The 24,084-nt window shown below is 38.4% G+C and overlaps 1 protein-coding gene across 1 annotated transcript in view; it reads right to left on the reverse strand.

The window, feature by feature from the left end:
• LOC103462069 (collagen alpha-1(XI) chain-like) overlaps positions 1-24,084 on the reverse strand; it is a 51,083-nt gene that overhangs the window by 15,812 nt on the left and 11,187 nt on the right. The window contains exons 2-34 of the mRNA XM_008404579.2: positions 15,089-15,256; positions 14,904-14,995; positions 14,549-14,670; positions 14,152-14,314; positions 11,113-11,235; positions 10,311-10,421; positions 10,088-10,219; positions 9,936-9,983; positions 8,990-9,031; positions 8,773-8,835; positions 8,611-8,685; positions 8,073-8,156; positions 7,926-7,982; positions 6,937-6,990; positions 6,807-6,860; positions 6,639-6,692; positions 6,498-6,551; positions 6,370-6,423; positions 6,233-6,277; positions 4,872-4,925; positions 4,252-4,296; positions 4,121-4,174; positions 3,999-4,043; positions 3,871-3,924; positions 2,543-2,587; positions 2,403-2,456; positions 1,537-1,581; positions 1,225-1,386; positions 1,082-1,135; positions 949-1,002; positions 825-869; positions 374-427; positions 230-274 (exon numbers count right to left, since the gene is read on the reverse strand). Coding sequence (XP_008402801.1) covers positions 230-274; positions 374-427; positions 825-869; positions 949-1,002; positions 1,082-1,135; positions 1,225-1,386; positions 1,537-1,581; positions 2,403-2,456; positions 2,543-2,587; positions 3,871-3,924; positions 3,999-4,043; positions 4,121-4,174; positions 4,252-4,296; positions 4,872-4,925; positions 6,233-6,277; positions 6,370-6,423; positions 6,498-6,551; positions 6,639-6,692; positions 6,807-6,860; positions 6,937-6,990; positions 7,926-7,982; positions 8,073-8,156; positions 8,611-8,685; positions 8,773-8,835; positions 8,990-9,031; positions 9,936-9,983; positions 10,088-10,219; positions 10,311-10,421; positions 11,113-11,235; positions 14,152-14,314; positions 14,549-14,670; positions 14,904-14,995; positions 15,089-15,256 — 2,405 coding nt within the window. The remainder of the gene's footprint in view (positions 1-229; positions 275-373; positions 428-824; positions 870-948; positions 1,003-1,081; positions 1,136-1,224; positions 1,387-1,536; positions 1,582-2,402; positions 2,457-2,542; positions 2,588-3,870; positions 3,925-3,998; positions 4,044-4,120; positions 4,175-4,251; positions 4,297-4,871; positions 4,926-6,232; positions 6,278-6,369; positions 6,424-6,497; positions 6,552-6,638; positions 6,693-6,806; positions 6,861-6,936; positions 6,991-7,925; positions 7,983-8,072; positions 8,157-8,610; positions 8,686-8,772; positions 8,836-8,989; positions 9,032-9,935; positions 9,984-10,087; positions 10,220-10,310; positions 10,422-11,112; positions 11,236-14,151; positions 14,315-14,548; positions 14,671-14,903; positions 14,996-15,088; positions 15,257-24,084) is intronic.

A 24,084-nucleotide genomic window follows, 5' to 3' on the forward strand; every position in this document is an offset into this window, starting at 1 on the left:
TTCAAAGTGCTTTACATGAATTACTATTTACATTCCAGTGAGGTTTTCACATCTTTTTATTTTATTTTATTTATTTTGTGTGCATATTAGGTTACTGATCAAATAAGTAAAAAAAATTATTTATCACATTTTTTCTATTAGGATTTTATGCGGGCTTCTCACATATAATCAATAAAATATACGGATGTTTGCATGCATAATGTTTTTGTGACATAATTGCATGTTTTACCCTCTCTCCGGGAGATCCTGGGGGCCCGTCATGTCCTGAGGCTCCCTGAGAGGGAAGGAGAACACAGGATCAGTGACAGAAGGCAGAGCAGGAACACAGGGAACAGAAACATGTTGCTGCGGGTTCAGGTGAGAGTCAGCTAACCTTTTCTCCTGGTTTCCCTGTAGGACCTCTCACCCCCCTGCCTCCTCGGGCACCCTGCCAGAAACACAACATAAAAAACACTTTGAAATCAGATGAAAGGTGAAAGCTGCTTAGAATATGTCCTGACATGAGAAGGAAGCTGTGGTTCAAAAGCAGAAAGAAGCTCCACATTATCCAAGGCTGTGTAAAGTTCTCTTTCACTGGGATGCTCCATGATTTTCTTTTCTTTCTTTTTTTTTGCTGCAAAGGTAAACAGAAACCTTTAAACCATCAAAACTAGCAGTCATCTGACTTGGACATAACAAAATGAGAACATTTGCAGCATTTGAAAAATGTGATAAAAACAGATACTGGCACAAATAAACTTTACAAATCTCGGGCAGGACAGTAATGACAGTAGAGTGATTTTCTTGTTTATACTAAAAGTGAACATCTTATGGTCAAGACTCACGTTTGGACCTCTTTGGCCTCCACTTCCTGCTTGTCCTGCAGGACCCTGTTAAATGAGACAAATGTCAGACATTTATGAAATATAGTAAAGATTTCACAGCATCTGTTCTGAATGCTTCTCTTACTTTCTTCCCTTTCTCTCCAGGAGCCCCCTGCGCACCAGGAAAGCCATCAGAACCCTGCAAAGGAAGAAAGGTCAACATAAACTTCATCTGCTGCTTCATCATTAACCAATTTTGAATCCTCAGTTCATTTTACCTTGGGGCCCTGTCGTCCTGGATACCCAGGTAAACCTGGAACCCCCAGTTTCCCCTGAAACACAACACTAGTTGAGTGAATTTGCAGATAAACGTAGTTTAAGACTGTTCTGTTAATTATACGTGGCCTTATGCAACATGTACCTTCTCTCCAGAAATGCCAGCCGTCCCGGCCTCTCCATGAGGACCCAACTGACCTTTGGGACCTTCAGGTCCATCTTCACCTCGAGACCCTGGAGGTCCATTATCTCCAACATCCCCCTTTGCTCCCATCTCCCCTTTTGCCCCAGGAAAACCATCTTCTCCCTGCAGAAAACAGCAGTGTGATAAACTAAAAACTGAAACTCGTGCAGTAAATAGGAGACACTTCAGTTCATCCATAGGTTTAAAATAGCAGCTCTAGACATCTTGGCTTTCTGAATGTACAAAGATGATATTAGTTGTGTTACGTTTTACCTTCTCTCCTTTGCTTCCCTTCAGCCCTCTGATTCCATCTGCACCCTGTCAAACATCAACATATAAAAATGAAACATCAGGAGATGATTCTCACTGCAGCATTTGGTAAGAGGGAATGGAAAACTCCTGCATGCTGAAAAACATTACACTCTTAGTTTCATAACTTATTCATACGCCTTCAACATTTTTCCCTTTTCATGAAATTGTAGCCACAACCCGTACTGTTTGTAAATGTGATTAACCAAGTAGCATAATTATAAAGTGAAAGGAAAACTTAAACCTGTTTCTTTTGAAATCTTTAATATTTTACTTTGTTTTTTGTCCATTCAAGATGAGATGAAAGAAATGCCCAGTTTTCAGAGGAACCATATTCTCTAGAGTTAACTCCTTCACTGTCATGAGGACAGTTATGGCCATGTAAAAATGTTAGTGATGATTATTAAGCCAAAGTAAGTTATTTTCACCCTGTTTGTCTTCTTTAAAGGTTAGACTGACTGGGTGAATGACAGGGCCGTCCTCTTGATAGATTATTTCAGCTGAGCTGATGTGTTTCATGAGTTGTTCTAAGATTGGGATATTGTCAGAAACCTAACCCTGCTTTAAGGTTCTCCACACCATTCTCATTGACTTGTTCAGCAGGTCTCTAATCCGTTCTGATGCCTACATACAACAGACAGATTTAAACTAAGGCAGGCAGGCAGACTCTATTTATTCATGCTGGATTTTATTTGCCATTATCAGAGGATGGGGAGTTGGAAAAACAAATGAATCCCCATTTTTCAGAATCTCAGTTGTAACGAGATGAAATATGAAAAAGTGAAAGTGTTTCAGTACATTTGCAAGCACCATGAATGTGCATTTCTCACCTTAACTCCCCGTTGTCCGGGGTATCCTACAGGTCCCTGCACGCCGGAAGGACCCTAACAACAAACATATGCACATGTTGAAAGAAAATCTGTATTGAAAATAGCATCAAAAGTACAAAACAAAGTTTGTATATGCTTACTGGCAATCCCTTTTCACCTGGAGTCCCTTCTCTTCCAGGATGACCCTGTAGACAAGCAGACAAATACTTAGTCATGTAACTGAGGTTATTGTGGTGTAGAGACTCAGGAATGCAACAAGGGTCTGAAATAGACAGGGTCAGTCCCAGAGTATTGCAGGCCTGGCGGGCTGCTAGGCTTTACTTGCTTCCCACCAGGCTGAGCTTTGTTTGCTTATTCATTTTAAATACACCAGTAACTATGATAGCAAACGTGGGTTAAAGAGTATCTTTTGTATAATGGTTAAAAGTGCAGTGGCAACATATTATGGTATGCATGCAAACACTAAGGAAGGCAGTTTGAGGTCAGGCGTCTTTTATTAATAGCTGGAGTTCCGTAACCGCTGCATCTTTCTACTCACCTACATGCTACCGCTAACAACTTAATCAAATAAAGTGACAAGTCAAGGATAAAGGACAAAAATAAGTAAATCATTGGACACTTTCTTTTTCTGACGTCTGAGGAGCAGCGGAAGGGATAATGAGTCTGCTTGTTTACCTGCTCACTGCAGGAAGAGGGCGCCACCGAGCTGATGTTGTTTACATTACCGGAGCTGTGGATTGTTAGATGAGGCAGTACTAGCTGGCATGGATGGATGTCAGCATGCTGCAAAGCAACCTTCTGCATATGATGTTATAATGTGCCACCAACCTGAGAATACCTTGTGTATGAAGGAAAATGTGTCTCATTTGCATTTAGAACTCTTTTTTTTCTTTTTGTCTGCGTCTGTGCCAGCAACTAAATGAGCCACACCGACAGCCAATCAGAATGCTCCCAAATACTTCAATCACTTTGATAAGAAGCAACTAATAACAAGTAGAAAATCAAAATACTGCACCAGTGGCAGACATTGCTAAACAAAACTGGAAGATTTAGGAAAACGCAAGAAAACTTATTGTAATAAATACTTGAATTTTGTACCCTAAGAATATTAAACCTACAAATACTTACCTATCATTATTTATTTTATTTTATTTAACTCTTGAATGTGACTGGCGTTACACTGCTTGTTTTAGCATTCGCTGGCTAACTACTTAATCAGGTTTTAACTTAAGTGCCAAAAATGTTTATTTATTTTAGCTATATTTTTTGAGGACTCTGTAGCTGATGTTTAAGTATTGCTTATAATGTCTTCCAACAACATTAATTCTTAGCCATATTTTCAAATTTCCGCTCAATGTTTAACATTTTTAACAACAACACGGTGGGCCACTGGAGAGCCGCCCTGCCTACAGGCTGAGCAGGTTTTCTGGGACAGACCCTGAACATGGAACATGAAATCTGTACGTACTGGAGGCCCGTCATTTCCAGGTAAGCCCTGCATCCCTTTCTTCCCTTGAGGTCCCTGCCAGACAGTGAGAAATTGTCCATCAAGAGATCTTATGCTAAAGAAAACATCCCCAACTAAAGCTCACTTACCTTCTCTCCTGGTAGTCCTACCAGCCCCTGAGGGCCAGGAAATCCCTGCAGATGCAATATCACATTAGTCTTAAAACTAAGCCATGGAGTTCATTTTCAGCATGCTTTATTTTAGCACATACAACAATTCCAGGGTTGCCTTGCTGACCGGGTGCTCCAATTTCTCCTGGTGGTCCCTGTGGCGGACAATAATTCATGTAAGAGTAATGAACTAATTCAGCACCTTTAGGGTCACGTATTTTACTTTGCTTACTATGTTGCCTTTTGAGCCTTGGACCCCATCAGTTCCACGAATGCCCTTTGAGGAGACACAGCATGAGATTTAAACAAAAACAAACATTTTCTGCTGTATCCTGAAATGCAGAGAGCCCATTTCCTGATGATCGGTTTTCAGAATCATCAACCTTCCCATACAAGATTTTACTGCATTGCCTGCTGCTTTTTAATAGATGGCTTTCAAGCCCTAATTGAAAATTTGCTTAAGTTCATTAGCGCTTCCTAAATCAAAATCCAAACTGCGTCTGTAAAATATACAAATGAAACGATGTTCACAGATGCTGACAAGTGCTTACTCATGTTCCAACAAGCACACAAATCAGACACAGCTGAAGAAACCACTTCGGGCGAGTAAGCAGTCATTCTTTAGATGAGATAAGGATTGTATATATGTCATTAAGAATCCAAGAACTACTTTAACATTGTGATTAGAAGGTGCAGCCCAGAGATTATTGATGCTTGACTGCAGAGAGTCACTGGAGCTAAACATGTAATCCCAGTAGCAGAGTCTGTTGTCTGTGAGAGAGTTCAGTGTGTGTAAAAGTAAATCTCACGTGTAGCATATGCTAAACTAGCATGCAAGTATTTAACACTTACCATCAAGCCTGAGTTTCCAGGACGACCTCTAGGGCCAGTCAGACCTCTGGGACCCTTGAAATACACATCGAAGTTACACAAGGTGATAAAGCTGAGGATATGCAGACAGGTGTTTTGCTTTTCTGAAAGAAAATCGATGATCTCCCAAAGCTAAACGGAAAAATGGACTTATTGTGGAGCATTTTGAGTTACTTACAGATTCTGAAAGTGTAGATTCTATGTTTTCCAATCAAAAAAGTTCTTTATTACAATTGTGTGCACTAACAACGCTTTAGAGCTATTTGTAATTTAGAAGCATAATAAACGAAAAATAGACTTGGGGTTGCCTTGGAAAAACAAACATTTTCTTAATAATTTTATTTTAGGTCTTAAGATGCAGTTAGTCAGCGTGGGGCGCAGCTCCGTCCACCGCCTCGTCAGTTCAGCACAGTCACAGACCTAGATCTGCATGTCTGTGTGGCATGTTATGTAATGCTGTTCAAAATCAAAAGTTCCTGAACTCACCAAGAGAAACTTTCCACTGATATCTTCGGACCACTTATGCATTATTATTTTTAAACACAATCATTTGGTAGCTAACTGTAGCATCGCACTTTAAACTCACGTCATGGCAAATGAACAGTTGTTTGCATGCAGTACCTCGTGGATCACCAGGGGGCACCCATGAACCACCAGTGGTCTGAGGACCACAGTTTGAGAAGATCTAGACCAGGGGTGTCCAAAGTTGGTCCTGGCATCCTGCACATTTTAGTTCTCTCCCTGGTGGTAGTAACAACCTTTTGAGCTTGTCAATGTTCTTCTTAGACCTTCTAGCGAGCCTTCATTTGATCCAGGTGCGCTAAACCAGGGAGAACTAAAACATGCAGGATGCCGGCCCTCGAGGACCGACTATGGGAACCCCTGAGCTAGACTAAAGGTTTTCTTTTTTTGGTCTGTTAGGTTTGCCGAATATTTTTCTATTAACTAAATGCAGAGAAAATTGCTTAATAATTTTCTCTAAAGGCAGAGGTTTACACTAAGATGGCTCTTCCCTTAATGTGGGAAAGCTCAGATTGTGATAATGATGCTTTGTTATCTGATGGAGGCACATCTGTGAATGAAATTTAAGTCAGTGCATCAAACACAATGCGTTGTGTGAAACGGGAAAACAAAAATAAATCAGTCAAGATAGCAGGAAGAGATTTTGAAACTTCTGGAACTCAACAAGTCTGGTTTATTTTTAGATACATATTTCACATACCTAAAGTGCCAGATTCGCCTATTGAAAGAATTATATGCAAGTATAAAGACCATACAAATGTCCCATAATCAAACTATTCATGAAGCTGATGAAAATTGAAAGTTGAGGCATAAACACTCACAGCATCACCCGGTTGACCTCTTGGCCCTGGTGGCCCCTGAGAGCCCTGTAAATATATAGATAAATACAAAATCATTCGTCCTCCCATAGTTAAAAACATCAAAATTACAAATATTTATTTCTGGCATGGCTTCCTACCTTTTCTCCCAGCTCTCCTGGAGGACCTAGGGGTCCTGGCTTCCCCCTGTCTCCCTGACAAAACATTACAGAAAGATAATTGAATTGTGGATTTGATGTCCCGTATTCGTTCATCCCTGTCTGCGTACCTTGTGTCCTTTATTTCCTGGGAGGCCAGGCAAGCCATCAAAGCCCCGATCTCCCTAGCAGGAAAAAAACAGGAGTAAGTCCATATTTTGTGGACGCAGAACAAGAAGGAAAGGAAATGTGTGTCTGGAACATTAATTCACCTTTGCTCCAGTTTCTCCTATCGCACCGCGGCCCCCGTCTGAACCTCCCCGACCCTAAGTAACATGTATATCAATAGACTACATATAATTTGAAGCTAAATTTTACAACAACTCATAGGAAGATGATATTGATAACAACAAAAGATGCAGCACATTAAATATCCTCACCCGTTTTCCAGGTCTTCCATTCTGACCTGGAATACCCGATAGTCCTGCAGGACCCTGAGAGAGGAAAATGAGAGAGTACAAAAAAAAACTGTAGCTGGTATAACTGGAATGACAACACAGGTAAACTTACAGGTGGTCCCATTTCACCGCTGCTCCCTTTCAGCCCTGGAGGCCCCGATGCTCCCTTTAGAAAAAGCAAAAACACAAAAGTGATAATTGGCCAACATTTGCATTATGCTTTGTCAAGTCCGAGGACTCCAAAGTACTTTACAGTCAGTCAGACTATCAGACTATCTGCAGCACTGGGTCCTTTGACCACCACCAGCAACGCAAATAATGGAGCAACCCACCAGTTACAGGCCAAATCCCTCCATCCTGAGTCACTGCCACCTCCAAAGACTAATTCAAGTCTTTCTTTTATCACATTTTTTAACACAAAAAGCAACATGTATTACAAGTTACAAATATTTATTTAAAAAAATTAGAAAAATCTACACAAGAAATAAAGTGTATATTTTCATGTGAAGAAATATGATCACCTATTAAATAATCAGATGTTCACATATTAATGTCAAATCTCATCTTTTTATTAAAGATAAAATGTCTAATTTTCCTTAAACACTCTGGTGCACAGATTTTTGGATCAGTTCATCATCACATCATTCTACATGTCTGAGGTGTGAAAAGGTCAAACTTCTGTCAAAATGCAAAGTGATGTTGTTGTCATGTGTATCCAACACATGAGATGCTTGTTTGCTGAAGGGGAAATAAATGCTTGTATGTCCTGCATTGCATTTTATGTTTAATCTCACAGAATACAAAGGACTCTCATTTTATTGTTTTAATTTCTCTTCTCCATTATTTTATAATTTTAGTTTTTCAAGTTTTCTGAAGGTCTTTTTAAAGTTTTGTTAAGAATGTAATTTGAGAAACTGAAGTAGAAATAAAGGGGGAAAATGCAGCAAAGATGTGACACGGGTCTGTGGAGGTCAGTTGACCTTCAGTTGACCTTCTACTTTATGAATGTATAAATATCTAAATTCATCTAAAGTGACTTTAATACATGTCTTGTTCATAAAGCTAACATTAAAACACTAATGTGTTTGCAGGGTAACTTACCAGTGGTCCGGGTCTGCCTCTGAGACCCAGTGGGCCAGGAGGGCCCTTCATGGCCAGCTGGAAAAAGAGACTTATTTATATTAATCCCCAAAAATAACTGATTTAAATCAGTTGTGCTTGATGCAATATAATACTATGTTTGTGTACCTTTGTCTGTTGCAGGATGGCCTGAGCCTGAGCCTCCTGTGCAGAAACAACAGCTCCTGTCCTCGGATCGCCACCCGACTGGAACTGAAGATCAGAAAAAAACATAACTCAATACTCCACCTAGTGGCCAGGGAATCTCACTGTCAGCCATGATTTGATAAGTATGTACTGTCAACAGTGGAACAAAATGAAACAAAACAAAAGAATTTATGAGGGAAGGAACACAATATGCTGTCTTAACACAGTATTGAAAGAGGTGGGATTATATAGATCTAGAACTATTAAACTTGCCCGATAATAAAAAATGTAATCAGATTATCGTAATGAAATCATATACCACTAAAAATTATTAAATAATGAGTTGCCGTTATTGTAAAGTCTAAAAGACTAGTTTACTTTAAGACTCTAAGAGTCACATTTTTCAGTAACAACTCTGAAACTTTTCCATTTGCCCTGAGGCTCTTCTCTAAGTTAATAGCAGCCGAGCCACAGCAGCTCGGCTGCAGCGTTCAGGGCCTCTGGGAATGCAGTCTGTTACCGGTATGAGCATTATGTTTCCTGGGGGACCTGGGATCCCATCAGCACCACTAAGGCCCGGCCGCCCTGGAGGACCCTAACAGCAAAGAGAGAGATGAAGACAGATCTGAAGAGACATCAGTCTGTTGACTCAGTCTTTGAGCACACAGACGGCAGACCCAACCAGCTCTCCAGGGTCTCCTCGAGGTCCCACTGGTCCAGTGATTCCTGGAGGCCCCGGTGCTCCCTGCACATCATCGTAAACAACATTTACTGAGTTTGAAACGACGCTGTTTATCCTAAAAATATATATATTCTACATTTTCAGCTGTTGTGGTTAAATTTGCACCTGAATAAAGAGGTACTGTACCCAAACAAAAACATGTTTCTAGTTCACTAACCTCAGGTCCTGGAGGTCCATATGGTCCTGTAATCTGGGTTCCCTGTAAAAAAAAAAAAAAAAAAAAAAAAAAGAATCACCAAAACAAAAGGTTTTTGATGTTTCTTTAGGTTACATCTGACCAGGTTAATATCTGACCAGTACGACCAGAGGTAATCCAAACTGCAGTTATCAAATGACGATTTCATTTACGAAGCCTAAACCACCAGGATTTGTGTAAAAAAGTGTTTTCCATCTAAAGCTGTTAAACAGTTGTGCCTCCGTCTGAAGCACCGACTGTTGTCACCATTTACAGAAACTGGCACTTAGTTTGTTACCTCAGTATGGAAGATTTTTGGCCAACTCTTCTTTGCAGATCTTAGTTTTAACTCATGCATATTGGAGAGGTTTTGAAAATGAAAGGCTAAAGGCCACAATTTCTCAATTTGAGCTTGAGTTACTTTCTTCCTTTCGTAACGCCATAACTGTGAGATGAACAGCACATCTTCTATTTACACAGTTTCTCTCTGTACAGTGTTAAAACTGGACAGATAGAAGTCTGAAATATTTCTGTGTTTCAAAAAAGAAATCTGGAAGTGGAAAATACATTTCAATATAAAGTGTGAAAAGCATTATTGTTTGGCAATTGCTAATAGTTGAGAAAGTATTGGGCTAGGTTTAGACTGTTATCTGAGAATGGGATCCCTTTAATTTGTCAATTTCAGAAATGAAAAAGGGATACATTTAATATTTGACGTGGATCATAATTCCAAGAAAAGGAAACACATTGTGTCTGGGTGATGGTTGGTGGTTATAACAGGTTAATATTAAAAATCCTAATTCAGCAATCTAAACTGAAAATCATAATATTTTTGTAAATGAAGCATTTGTACCTTCTAATCAAATTATTTAAGAAGTGAATCAGTAACCCATAAAACAGCCTGTTTTTGATTGTGTGGTTTTCTTACCAGCCCCAAATAGCCAGGCTCTCCTTTCTGTCCTTTTTCTGGTAAATTCTAATTTAAAAGACGTGACAGAAATAAAAACATTGTAACTGTACATGATTCATTATATTTTTTATTTGATTTCATGCTGAAATGAACAAAGCCTTTTACACCACCTGTGTGTTCAGCAGGTACTCCCGTTCTCTCTGCGCAGGTCCGTAGCGTTCGTTGTACTCTTCGTCGTACTCCTCGTACTCGTTGGCATGGTAATAGTTTGTTGTATTGTCATAGTCTTCGTACTCTATGAACTGTGCGACACATTGACAGATGAACAAATTATGAAGGATAAGAAAAAGTCGACCATAGAAACAGAAATCATTGGTGGTTACTGAGTCTCACCTCGTACTCTGTGACGTTAGGACCAGCTGTCACGGTGGACACTGAGATATCATCATAGAAGACACTGTAGTCGAATTCTTCTGCTACGCGTTTCTTTGGTGTTCCCTCTTCCTAAAGACCAAAAAACAACGACAATATAGGACACAAAGCTCAACCATGCCTGTCTGTTTGATGTCAAATCTACTCTATATCTCTTTAACTAAACCTAACTTCATGATTTTACATTTATGCTAATTACATCGCTGTTATAAAGTTGGCCATATGTTGTGCACCAACATCATCTAAGCATTCCAGACAAAACGTTAACACTGTTTGGCAACTTTCAGCAGCCTTGTGTTTGCTTGTTTCCCCAACATTTTTATATATTCTTCTTTTCCGAACAGAACAATAAATAGAACTGTTGTGAGCTACAGGCCCAAACCTGACTGAAAACAAACCTTTTTAAAAAAAAATTCAGATAAATCTTGTTAAATTAACACCTCCGATTTATGTCTTACGTTGACTCTTTTGGTGAATTGCAGTTCTAGAAGAGCCTGAGACGAAATGTTAAGCCACATAAAAAATATGTGTTGAGTTGTAAGCCAGATGGTGAATCAAACAGCAGCAGAAGGAAATGATTAGAAAGTTTTCCTAGAAGTTGGAGCGTTGTGAGCTTTGATTCAAGACAAAGCCAGACAGATAAAGGATGGGGAAGATCATTTAAACTATTTATGCAATCAAATGTTTCCGAATATTTAGTATTTAGTATGTAAAATAACAACATTTTCTTAGCGTGCCTTTTGAATGTAGTGCGTAGCTGTACCTCTTCAGTCTCTATGACAATGCTGTCATAGAGTAAGGGTGTGTCGCAGTCTGGGATGTAGTCTCTGCAGTAGGTCTCTGCTGCACGAGGATCATCCACAAGAAGAAGTTGCTGGATTTGTCCCTATGATTGTTTTTAAAACAAACAAACAAAACAGATGAAAAGAAATTTAAGGAATGCAGACAGAATAGATGTCACCAGTGGTCCACACTAAGCAGCATGGTATTAATAAAATAAATGACACAGCACATGCACATGTCTGTCATGTATTTATCACTAGATGTGTTCATATAGTCAGATCAAAGTAGCACAACATGCTGTTTTTATTGTCGCTCTGCAGTTAATGGTCTCCAGAGCTGCAGCCTCTGGTGGCGCCAGCGCAATGCTTCCACAGCACAGACATCTCCTCTGCTCTCTGTTTTACACGTGCACATACATGAGGAGCCCGGGCCAAATACAGCAAAAAGCTGCACTGCAGATGTCCCACCTGACATCACATAAGGTCACCGTCTGCACCTCAAGTCTGTGAAAATCACTTCAGGCTGCAATCAATAAAAAAACCACAAACAGCATACGTAAACATCCAAAAGGAATAAACAGCTGAGAGGTCTCTCACGTTCGACTGTGTCAATGTCTAAAAGATCTGCTGATGAGCTCAAAAGGTAAATATTCATATTAAAATGTTGCTGCACACCTCCAGGATGTAAAGGTTCAGGGTGGTTAGGGAAGCTGCATTTCATCCCTACCACCACTGGAGGGTGGTGTAGAGATGAGTCTTTATGTCTGTTTTTTAATAAATTATTTAACAAATAAATCAATTATGCAGTCACAACCAGACCACTTACCGCTCTTAACAAACACTTACAAACCACCTCTCTTTAAATTGCCCCCAAAACAACACAACATCTTAAAATATACAACCTGAACTGATATTCGTCTTTCATCTCATTCTCTTCGTTCCTCCTGATGTAAAGGGTGTTGCTGCTTTGTAAATGTGAATGGTCACAATGAAACAAGTCTACTCAGGGAGGTTTGAGTTATTTACAAATTCTAAAAGTATGGATTCTAAGCTTGGAAATCAAAAGAGTTATTTAATACCAGTGTAGTGTGCTCTAATATAACATTTTAGGGCTATTTGTAGTTTAGAAGCATAATAAAAGAAAAGTAGGCTTCAGTAGTTTTGGCATTTTCTTTCAGGCTATAGATAGCCCAATGTAAATATGGGCACCCATTGCTCCCAGAACCACAGTTTGAGAAAGACTTGACTAGACAGAGATGTTTGTGAAAACGTGTCAGACTCTCGGACATTACCACTATTGTTTGCTTTGTTTGTTTTTTTCTTACATGTTGAGAGAGGTGTTACTCCTTTAATTTTACAAATATATATTTTAAAAAAGATAGCATTTGATAAAAAAAACGGTCTTTATGCAGAATTATTGTGTTAATGTCAGCTGCTTGACTTCACATCATAACTCACACCCCAAAAGCATCCTCAGAGTTTGAATTAATAACAATATGCAACAGATGTGCAGCGTTTAATCCTTCGCTAGTGCTGGTTTGATGGTTGTTCAGGAGGCTCCACTTGGCCTGTTTTTGGGTCAAAGGTGTATGGTTGCACCACTGTGCATCTGTTTCTAGCCATTTTCACATGTCTGAGGTGCTAATGTAAACACTGAGTTGGAAAAACTTGACCAACAGCAGCTCATTTGCAAAATTGTGACTTAGTCCTAAAACAGTGCATTTCTCAAAGATCTCAAAACAGACGCAACTGAACAGGTGAAATCTCAATAACTGAGAATGAGTTTGTCCATTAAATATACTGAACCAGTTCTGTATAGACACAGACCTGTCCTAGCTTGTGCAAGGAAACATAATAGTAGACCTTTAAAAATGCTTAGATATATTCCCTTTATCTTAATTCACTTCACCAACACAGAATATTTTGTGCAGATGCATCATGTATAATTTAAATAAGAAAAAAAAACAATCAAATACAGGTTGTAATTTAACAAAACACATAAAGTGCCAGGAGGGGTGAATACTTTCTCAAAACACGGTAGACGGCGCATGTATGAGCAAGAATGGCTGCCACAGGAGATTTCTCTAACGTGTGAAAGGATACAACACTCCTGGTATGTCTTTGATCAGAAAAGAACATTATAACATAATTTGAAAAAATGTTTCAAGGCCACTAAAAAGATAACAAGAAAATTTGAGTTCTTGGAAGCAAAGTTAATTGAGGAATAATCCAAAACAATATAAACATGTTCCAAAATCCAATGATGACTTCTCTCCATGCAGGTGGTGGGACCCAGTCAAGCTTCTCCTACCCTTCCCCCATGCCTTGCATCAGGAAGGTGCCCTGGCCTCTCTAAACTGGGAGAGGTATGCCATTCATCACGGTCTGCCTTCACAGAGCTCTTTGAGGTCAGCTTCTCTTAGCCTGAGGCAGAACTGTTCAAGCATCTTCAAGTCTCGCTCACTAATAACAGTAGGAAGGAGAAGGAGACAGAAAGATTGGGAACTTTTGGTGACAGAAGCATCGCTCCTATGTTGTGTTTTAGAGCTAAGACAAATGTTAAAGTTCTGGAAATATGGTCAATGTTTGTTAGCATTTAAGGGCCCCTGAAGGACCAGAGGCCCAAAGCAGCAGCTTAGTTCATTTATATTCTAAATGTGACCAGCATCACAGTGTTTTATGATTCACTGACTGATTACTGAATTGGGATTTAACAGAAGTGCAAAAATGTATATTATTTACTTTAACTGTATTTTTTGTCCTTTTGAAGATTACATATATTTGTATGTTTAAGTTTTGTCAACAATGTTTTCCAGTAAAATAATTATCCAGTAATATTTTTTAATTTCTTGCCAACTTAACATTTTTAAGTTGGTGGGCTGTTAATGTGCTGCCCTAGCTCCCATACCTTCTGGGCTTTAGCTAGTTTTATGGGGAAATCATTAAGAGATGACAACTCAGTCCACCACAATTTTATCTTTTCTAATTTTGAACAACCGGAAAATGCAGTGAAGATTCACCTCAAACACCTCCTCGTCCAGCAGGCGGGTTCCAAACACAGTGACTCCATCAGTGCTGACGTGGGGATCCGGACCTCTGAGCAGGTCCAGAGTCTCCACCTTTTCACAGTCTAAGTATAGAGTCACTGACTGGCCCTCCACACTGTAGGCAATTCTGTGCCACCTGAAGACAAACATAAGAAGGACGTTTCGCTATCTTACACCTTGCATGCAAAAAATTCATTTGTACCGTTTCTTTCTTCCTTTTTTTGTGACATTTTTTTTTTCTTTCTGTAATAACCCGCTGGCTGACTCTGGCATTTGTTTTAATTGATTTTAATATTTCTGTTATTGTGTTGAGATGTATACAGAAATCCAACACAAGCAAAAGGAAAAGTGTTTGTATGAAGTTACCCACTTGCCATCAGCCAAGTTGATTTTTCTGAAGGTGGGGTAAAGTTCAGGAGTTGGCTGACCTTCGTGATCCTCATACAGAAAAACAGGAGAACGAGCGAGCTCCAAACCCAGCTGCTGTGTGCCCTGAGAAAAATAGTTTTAATGAAATATATCTAATCTGTTATTATTAGGTGTAAAGTTTTGCTAGAACAAGATTTGTCTTAACTTTTACATATGATTCTATACAAAATGTAGTCTTTTTGTCAAATCGAACTGCTATTGGATAAAAGACTCAAACAGTTCTAACTGCATCTATCTAGAACTGATAATTAACTATGTTTCAGTGTAAATTTCACATTAGCATTTCCAGTTCATACCTGTGTGTCATACAGGGAGAGAAGAAAGACTTGTGATCCTTTCACAGCTTTAACCGTCGTCATGAGTGAGAAATCCACAGGAAATGGCAAGTCTGGTGGACAGGAAAGGGAAAAAACCCAATTATGTAAATGGATTTATTTTTCCACCAATAAATGAATACCATGGAGTTTTATCAAAACTTAACCTGGAAAGAGTTGCTTGGTGGGCGCGCTCAGCTGAATCTTCTTGTTGATCTTAAAGGAAAGGTCGGTCTCTGCTCGGCCCGTCCTGCTGGTGCACAGCCCTGCCTCCAGTGACACGCCCTCCATGTCCTCCGAAAGCTCTAGTGTCTTTATGAGGTCAATAGGATTAGCTGCAAAGACAGATAAAACAACATTCTTGTAACTGATTGGTATTTGTGGATGTGATTCTATATTTTTTTATGATTTATCAAGCTAGAAGACTGCAGTGGACTGGCGACCTGTCCAGGGTGACACCGCTTCTCGCCCGAAATGTCTCGCTGGAGATAGGCACCAGAACACCTCCTGACCCTACTAGGGACAAGGGTGTAAAAAATTGGATGGATGGATGGATGGATGGATGGATGGATGGATGGATGGATGGATGGATGGATGGATGGATGGATGGATGGATGGATGGATGGATGGATGGNTGGATGGATGGATGGATGGATGGATGGATGGATGGATGGATGGATGGATGGATGGATGGATGGATGGATGGATGGATGGATGGATGGATGGATGGATGCTAGAAGAGCCATATTAATAAAACACATTTTAAGTAAAACATCCAACAGTTTGATTTTCATGACTGTTGGAAAGTTATTGTAAACAAAAATTTATTTCTATAGCAAATACAAAAATGTTCCAAAGTAGGTCAAATTATTAGTCCTCTTGTGGAATTTTAAGTTTTTGTTGTTGTTCAAAAAATTCTCAAGTGCTATTAAACAGATCAATGATTTTTCAATACAGCTTTCCCGAGCATTAGTTTTTATTGAGGTAAAACTAAGGGTTATCCTACACTTTACACACAGCATAAAATCCTCATTAAGGGTTTGAGTTCTCACTTGAGAAGGCATCATGCCAAAAACAAAAGAATTCAGTTTAGACTTGAGAAAGTAAATTGTTGAAGCTCCCAAAGCAGGAGAAAGATATACATATCACAGTGAATATCACAGCACTTCCAAGTGTCAAGAAGTGGAGTGAGAACAAAGTATCATCAAGAAGTTCAAAGAGAACTACACAGTGGTGCAGCAAATAGTCCGGCAGAGGTAGGAAGTGAAAATTTCAGTCTGCGGAAAGAAAGCAAGAGTCCAAAGACCCTAGAAGAGGGGTCTCAAACTCCTGTCCTCAACGGCTGGTCTCCTGCAACATTTAGATGTCTCACTGCTTCAGCACACCTGGCTCCAATATTAGCTAATTAGCAGAGCTCTGTAGAGCTCAACTGCATGCTAGTGAGGTGGTTTCATTATTTAATTCAAGAGTGTAAGAGAAGGACCACATCTAAAAGCTGCATGACTCTAGCCCTGGAGGAATGCAGTTTGAGACCACTGACCTAGAAAAACTACCAGAACACCAGTTAATGATCCAGCTAAGTCAGAAACTTTAGTGTCCAATAAGACAGTCAATAGAACCCTGAATAGAAGTAGACTGCAAGAATGCAGGCCAAGAAAAACTCCACTTCTAGAGAAGAGACACATTCAAACCTAAGGATAATCTGGAGAAACATTATGCATACTGGACCAAGGTAGAGATTTAGAGTTTGGAGAAAAAAGGGAGAGGTGTATAACCCAAAGAACACTGTCCCCACTGTCAAACATGGTGGTGGAGTATCATGCTGTGGGGATGCTTCAGTGGATCTGGAACTGAGAAACTCAACAAGCTGGTTGAAGAAATAATGAAATAAGGATATGTGAAGAGTTTGAAAGCAGACTTCAAGCAGTTAGCAGCTAAACTGGGTCTGGGTTGAGACTTTGCCATCCAACATAATGACCCAAAACATACAATCAAAGCCGGTGAAGAGTTACCGCCAGAAAATGAAGGAGAGTGATGTTAACTGTCCTACACAAAGCCCTGACCTGAATCCCATTGGAAATATGGGTCCAGACAGAAAACCATCAAATCTGGAGAAGCTTGAAAACTTTGCCAAAGGCATCTTACAATCTATAATAAAAAAATGTCATTATCCAGCAAAAAGTATACTCAAGGGACTGTTAGCATCAGTGGGGCTAATTATTTGAACAAGGTAGGGTGTTTGGAAAATTTGTATTAAAAAATATTGATCTGTTTAACAATTTTTTTTTTCAATTTTTGAAAAACAGAAACTTAAAATGTCGCAGGGGGATGAGGGGGGGATAATTACTTTGACCTCAATAAGCTGATCAGTGTCATCCACATCATCTATCAGTGGTGATCAATGTTTTGATTTACTTATGCAAAGTTAACTAATACATAATCCAAAGATGACTACCAAAAATAAAGAAAGACATCAATAACTGCAGAGTTAAAGTTGTTGCAACAGAAGTTGGCTGGTAGTTTTAACCAAACGTTAGCTTAAGCCATCATCACTCTTCATAGTACGGCATTTTTGGCTGCTAAGCAGTTAGCATAAGCAGGAGCTAGCTTTGTTCAACTATGAACCTTTAATCAAAGTAGAAAATGTGAGCGTGAGTGTCTGAGTTTACGGTTTTTCTCCATTATAATCAGAACTTTGGCCCAACCGTAAAATCTCAGTTTCTGCAGCAGCTTACGTTCATGTTCAATACATTTGAATATAATTGAAAAATTCATTTGTTTTAGTAACCCATGGATTGGGTTTTGTCAATCCCCAATCCTCCTTAGTCTTTATTTCTACCACTACTGCATTTATTTTCTGCTTTATTTTTTCATTCACCCTGCGACAGACTGGTGACCTGTCCAGGGTGACCCCGCCTCTCGCCCGGAACGTTAGCTGGAGATAGGCACCAGCAACCCTCCTGACCCCACTGAGGGACAAGGGGTAAAGAAAATGGATGGATGGATGGATTTTTTTTATCCATCCATCCTAATGAAGTAGAATAAAACATCAGACCAATGAGGGAAAAACATTTTTAATACAGAAATGTGAATGGAGTTAATGAAAAATATATTTTAATACATGCTTAAAGGTTCTTATTTTTGAAGAGATACTTTTAGTTTGTTTCTCCTTTTTTGTTGAATTTGACTGTGTATTACAAATCTCTAGTTTTATTTTGGCACAACTCCATGACAGACCCACCACACAGGTTGACTGACAAAAGCTCTTAGACTTTTCAAACTCATACCAAAAAGACATCCCCAGCAGGAAGTCTGAACACAGAACTCTCTGATGTGAGGTTGCATTGTAAATCACATCTACTGTATATAGACCAGGGGTTCTTAACCTTTTTTGAGGTACCGAACCCCCCAGTTTCATATGCGCATTCACCGAACCCTTCTTATACCTCTCCTCCGACACACAAATACTTTGCGGTATTCTGATTTAGTAATGTAATTATATTAGCTGTGTTACCACAGCAACCCCGAAAAGATGCAACTAAGGAGCAGATTTAGACTATAGAATGGGGTATATGCCACGGTCTTCCGTTTTAGCACTTCCGCATTTTTTTGCCACATAGAATGGTTCCGGTGAACAGACAACAGTATGTTAACAATGGCTCCTCAGTCACTGCAGGACTATTAATGATGCTTATATAATTATTTAGACGTCCTGAAACACTCCAACAACAACAAAGGATTTAAGCTGGATGTGTCAAAACTTCACAATAACGTCGAAGGTAAGTCAATAAATCGTTTGTATTCACCATAATGCCTCATATGTTTGACATAGCAAACAGGGACAAGCTTACAAAAGTGCTATGTAAATGTTAAGTGTTTTGATTATCTGTGCAGTGTGCAATCTATATAGATATTCTGTATAAATAATTAAAGATATAGATATGAACATATATAGATCTGTCTATATTGTGCACAAGCTATCAGTCGAAGCTAAAGTTAGCTTCTGAATGTAGCATCTAATTCGGAAAATAGCTAAAGGGCGATTACACTTAATTTTTCACTATCTCGAGCTTTTTTAATGTGTAGTACTTTAAAAACTACAACACCTGGACATTTCAAACCAAACTAGATTATTCTGTACTAACAGCAGAATAAATAAAACATTTGTGAAACCTTCTAATTGATTTGTGAAATTTGTAAAATGTCAATAGATTCCAGAATGCATTAGATCTGAATTATTAATTTGGCATTATTATTTTAACTTTATGTTTTCTTTCTTTTTTAAATCTTTATTATAGTTGGAGTTGGACAGTTCTGTTTGATGGCTTCCTGGAGGGAGAGATAGGATGAGCTAATGTTGCCAACAACTTTTCTCCTGCTATTAATGTTTTTGCTTTTCTTTGTATAAAGTATTTCTATCAGTTGCTCTTTTTCCGTTTTGTATACTGTATTTGTTTATACAGTATTTTAGTATACAGCATCTATATTATAGAGCAAGCTAATAAAACCTGAAACTGACTCATTGAACAAATCAGTGTTTTCTGCAACAAAAGACTGCAAGTAAAAACGTATGAGAAACAGCAACATGTTGATGTCCAGAACATATTTTTTTGTAAAACTTTACAATATTCCAACAACTTTTATCTTGGAACACTTCATATGCAAACAAATAGACTCAATGACCAGAATGGTGCTTTGATAGAACAAACAAAGTAAAAATTAGCCATAAAAGTTGTCTTAAAGCAGGGAGAAATCTGCTACATATTGAAAATGGAGAGAAATGAGATCAGAGAACTCATAGAAGAAATAATATATCATGTGACAGGAGGGCATGCTTCTACTGGTGTGGCTTCTTTTTACACGTAGTTCAGAGGCTTACGTAATCCCTCCATCTCCATCTGTTCTTCACCGTTAAACACCCACAGACTTGTGTGCATGTGTAGGCACACATCACGCTGGAAAGATGTCAGAGTGAGTGCCAGATGTAGTTTTGCCCTTTGGTTTTGAGTTTACTCGTCTGTTTGTCCATGTGTCTGCACATCTATCAGCTAATAATTGTGTCCATCATCAGCCGGGAATCATATCATTAGCAGTTATAATTGATGCAGTTAAATTTTGACAGTGATTCTTGTGACTTTATAAGCTGATAAACGACTATTGGAATTTGAATAATTTGCTCAGAGCTTTGTGCTCAGCCTGTTAAATACAATTCTCCAGCTAGAGTTCTCATAGACGTCAAAAATCTCTGATTTTCACGTCTCTCCTTTAGACCATTTTCTTTCCACTAAGTTACTTGACACCTCTTAGATTATCTGTATTCTTTTAACAATAACCACAATTTACTGCAGATCTAACTAAATCTGATGTAGTTTTGATCTGCTTAACAGCATTCTTTTAAATGTAAAAAGAAAGTGTCCCCCACTGCAGCACCGCTGATTTAAATGATTGTATTACCTCATTAACATGCCTGCAAACCTTTTATCACCAATTGATTCCACAACGTTGACCTCTCCATATCCTACATTTAGTTGGAAATGACTTAAACATAACATTTATTCAGAGATTCAATAAATTACATTCTTGTTTGCAAAATGTCACAAAATGAAAAACAAAAACATTAATATGCATTGCAGGTATTAATATAACCAGATGTTAAGGCCTTTTGTTACAGATACAACTTTTCTCCACAGTAGATCCTGGCAGGCACACTGCTTCTAATTTCCTTGCAGTTTTTACAGCTACAGTATGAACAGATGCTGACATCTGAATACACTAGAAGACAAGACAAGACATGGGCCCTTTTTTATGTATATGTACAATAAAAACTTTGGGCTGCCTTTGTTGCTTAGTGATAAGAAAAAAAGCTTAAAGCAACTTCCATGTAATGTTCACATGTAAATATGTTTTGCTCACGTGCATCAAATGAGACATTCTGGTCTTTGTCAGCTGTTGCTGCTGCTGCTGTCCTGAGGCTCTGCAGGGTTGTGTGAGCGGATTACCATCAACATGCACACACATGCATAGTATGTTGTGAGTCTCAACTAAAAGTAGAAAAACTGTCTTTTGGGGGTAAAAAAAACATACATATTTTCCTTGTGGGACTGGATGAGTCACTATCTAAACACTACATATAAAGCTAAGTAATGTGTGATGTACTGTATGCAGCTAAGACACTGATGTAACTTATTTAACAAAATGAACATATCTGAAATGTATCCTCAAAAGTAAATTAGAATTCTACTCTCTGTTGGTCATTTTCTCTCTCTGCTGTAAGAATGTGGTGTAAACCCATGAGGTCCATCACAGTAATCAGCATAAAGTCTTCAATTTAACAATTTTGGCTCTAGTATTAATGTGGGTCCTATTGAGTGAGAACAAAACAAAAATACTGTATTTTGCAGGCCTGATATTTATGTAAGGTAGTTATAGGCAGACTGGTTTCTTGAAAAGTTTCTGTCTCCTTTTGGAAAATGTTTAACCATTTTAGCTTAAAGTTTATATTGCATTGCACTGTATTCTCTTGAGTTGCATCAGGAAAATACTACAAAATTAAATTTGCACTCTCTAGATGTTTACCCTCATAATCAAATATTGCAACTAAACCTTTAATACTGTAAGTAGATAAAACATGCTCAAGTTTTTAGTGCATAGTAAACAATTATTCCAGGGAGTACCTGGAATAATTTATGGATTATGGGATATAACATGCATTTTTTTTTTTTTTTTTTTGCAAATTTACTCTTATGTTTTTTACATGATGTCACACAGAGTAGTCTAAAATATATCCACAAGTGAGTCTGGAATTAAAGTAATTCAAATGTTATGACACATTAAATCATCCCTTGAGTTTTCTCAAACTTTTTGCTGACAAAGAATTATTATGTAAAATTTTGCATTTGAAGAAGGTTGTTTGGGTCACAGCCATGAAGCTCTGAACAGAAAACAGTTGAAACCAGATATTTACATACACTGAATAAAAAGACATAAAAAAAATTTTTTTCACTCGTTGAAGTTAAATCAGACCAAACATTTTTTTATTTTTGCTCAGTTAGAATTGAAAAAAACTTATTTCTATTTGCTAAATACTATAAAACTTAACGAGGACATTTTTTAAATAATTTTTTGAAAGTTTCCTCAAACTCAAAAGTTTACATACAGTCAGTATCAGAGTCTTTCAGTCTGTCTTTCAGACTGTGTAATTGGGTCAAACGTTTTGGAGGGTTTTTCCACAAAAAGTTCCACAGAACCGGTGGAACTGAGTCCATTTTGTAGGTCCCTTCACTCACACACACCTGTTCACACAAACCCACAACTTCTTCATAGGACTGAGATCAGGACTTAGTCATGGCCACACCAAAAGTCACGCTGTAACCACTTTGGTCAGATGCTTGCGGATATTTTCCATTTGAAGACCTTATTGCCTTATTGAACTAATTAATAGTTATTTGTAGCAAAACAAAACCTATTCTCTTGCACAACATAGGTGTAAACAAATCTGACTATGTGCTGAGGAAGAGCAGCTTTTCCTGATTAATTGACTCAGTTTTGCCTTTTGATGCTTATTGGTTTTTGGTAGTTAGTTTTTATATCCCTCCTTGATAGATATTCCACGTTCTCTGCGCTCACAGCTGGATTACTTTTTACAAGTTGAATCAGTACACAATGGCTCCTTTTCCCACAGAGGACTGCTACAAACACCTCCAGAAAATAGAAGTGAGGGAAATCAACAATTATCCAAATCAAGTGACTGTGGAAGTGAATGCGGGATCTGAACATCTCAACCTTACCAATGAGTCGAAACAATGGAAGGTCTAACAGACAGCTACTCAGCACCTTGACAAACAGTTCTCCCTGGAACTCTCTTGGTGCAAAGCCGAAGAATAAATCCATCCTTTACGTCAGGGAAGGTGGTTAACAGGAAAATGCTGCACTTGAAAAATAAACCGGTTAATGTGTTTCCAATCAATGAGAAAGCATCAGCGGACTGTGGTCAAAACAAACCACAACAGAAATCCAACTGGAAAAACTGGAAATACATTTTAAAAAACAGGTTTGCTGTTCTTCTATAAGAATATGAGTCTCTGAAGGACAGCTTAATTTAAAACAAGAGGCTTGGGGCAAAAATCAAACTCTAAGCACAATTAACATAAATAAATCCAGAAGGCATTAGATAAGACAGAGAGCTGGTAGTTGTTGAGGGCACAGTAAATAGGATTTCAGCCACAAAACATACCAGAGTACTTAGCTTTACCAATGATATGGTGTCTGAGATCTAAGAGAGATAAAATGCTTATGTCAGACTATAATAAAATTATAAATGAGCATCCAAAAGTGGGAAACCTTTTCATTATCCTCACAGAGGATTTTATCCACCTGGTGAACAAAGTTCAAGATCTGACTATCAAAGAATTTCTCAGCGTACAGTTCAGAGTGAAGACAGCGTACAGTTTTGTCTTCAGAGTGAAGACAAAATATTCAGCAGACCTTTCTGATCAACAGTTCAGTGAAATTTATCAATAACTTAAACATTTCATGGGAACAGAAGCATAGCTTTAAGGCAGATGGATTTTGTCTTAATAAATCTGGAAGACAACTTTTGACATCTAACATCTTTTATTCTGAAAAGTAAAATAGAGGCTCTGCCAAGAGTCAATGCCTTCTAATGTTTTGTGAGAGCATAAAGTCTCTCTTATGTATGAAACATAAGGCAGGTAGTGCATTGCAAGCTTCTTTCAGGATTCACTGAAGTGTAAAAATGTATTCCTGGGAAAATCTTGTGAATGTCTATCCAGGTAAAGGACCCCACCTGAGTCATGTTTCTAAACATGTGTAAGTTGCACAAATATAAAGTTAACTTCTTCAATCATTTTAGTGACCTTCCATCTGTGTTTGGGGTTTATTATGATTGTTTCATCATTGTAGAAGATCAACACCTGTGTTGGTAACCCTAAAAACAGAGGGGCAAAATAACCATGTGATTCAAAATTTTGGTTTGACTCAACATGTTAAACAGCCAACACACAAATGGAAACATACTCTGGATTTGATCATCTGTAAGGTCTTAATATTTCTAAGGTGTCTGGTCTGTAACTGATGTCACCCAAGCTCAGATTACAGCATACATTGAGTTACACCAATTATGCAAATAATACAAAACTCACAA

The sequence above is a fragment of the Poecilia reticulata genome, linkage group LG1 (genome assembly GCF_000633615.1).
Source record: "Poecilia reticulata strain Guanapo linkage group LG1, Guppy_female_1.0+MT, whole genome shotgun sequence".
NCBI lineage: Eukaryota > Metazoa > Chordata > Actinopteri > Cyprinodontiformes > Poeciliidae > Poecilia > Poecilia reticulata.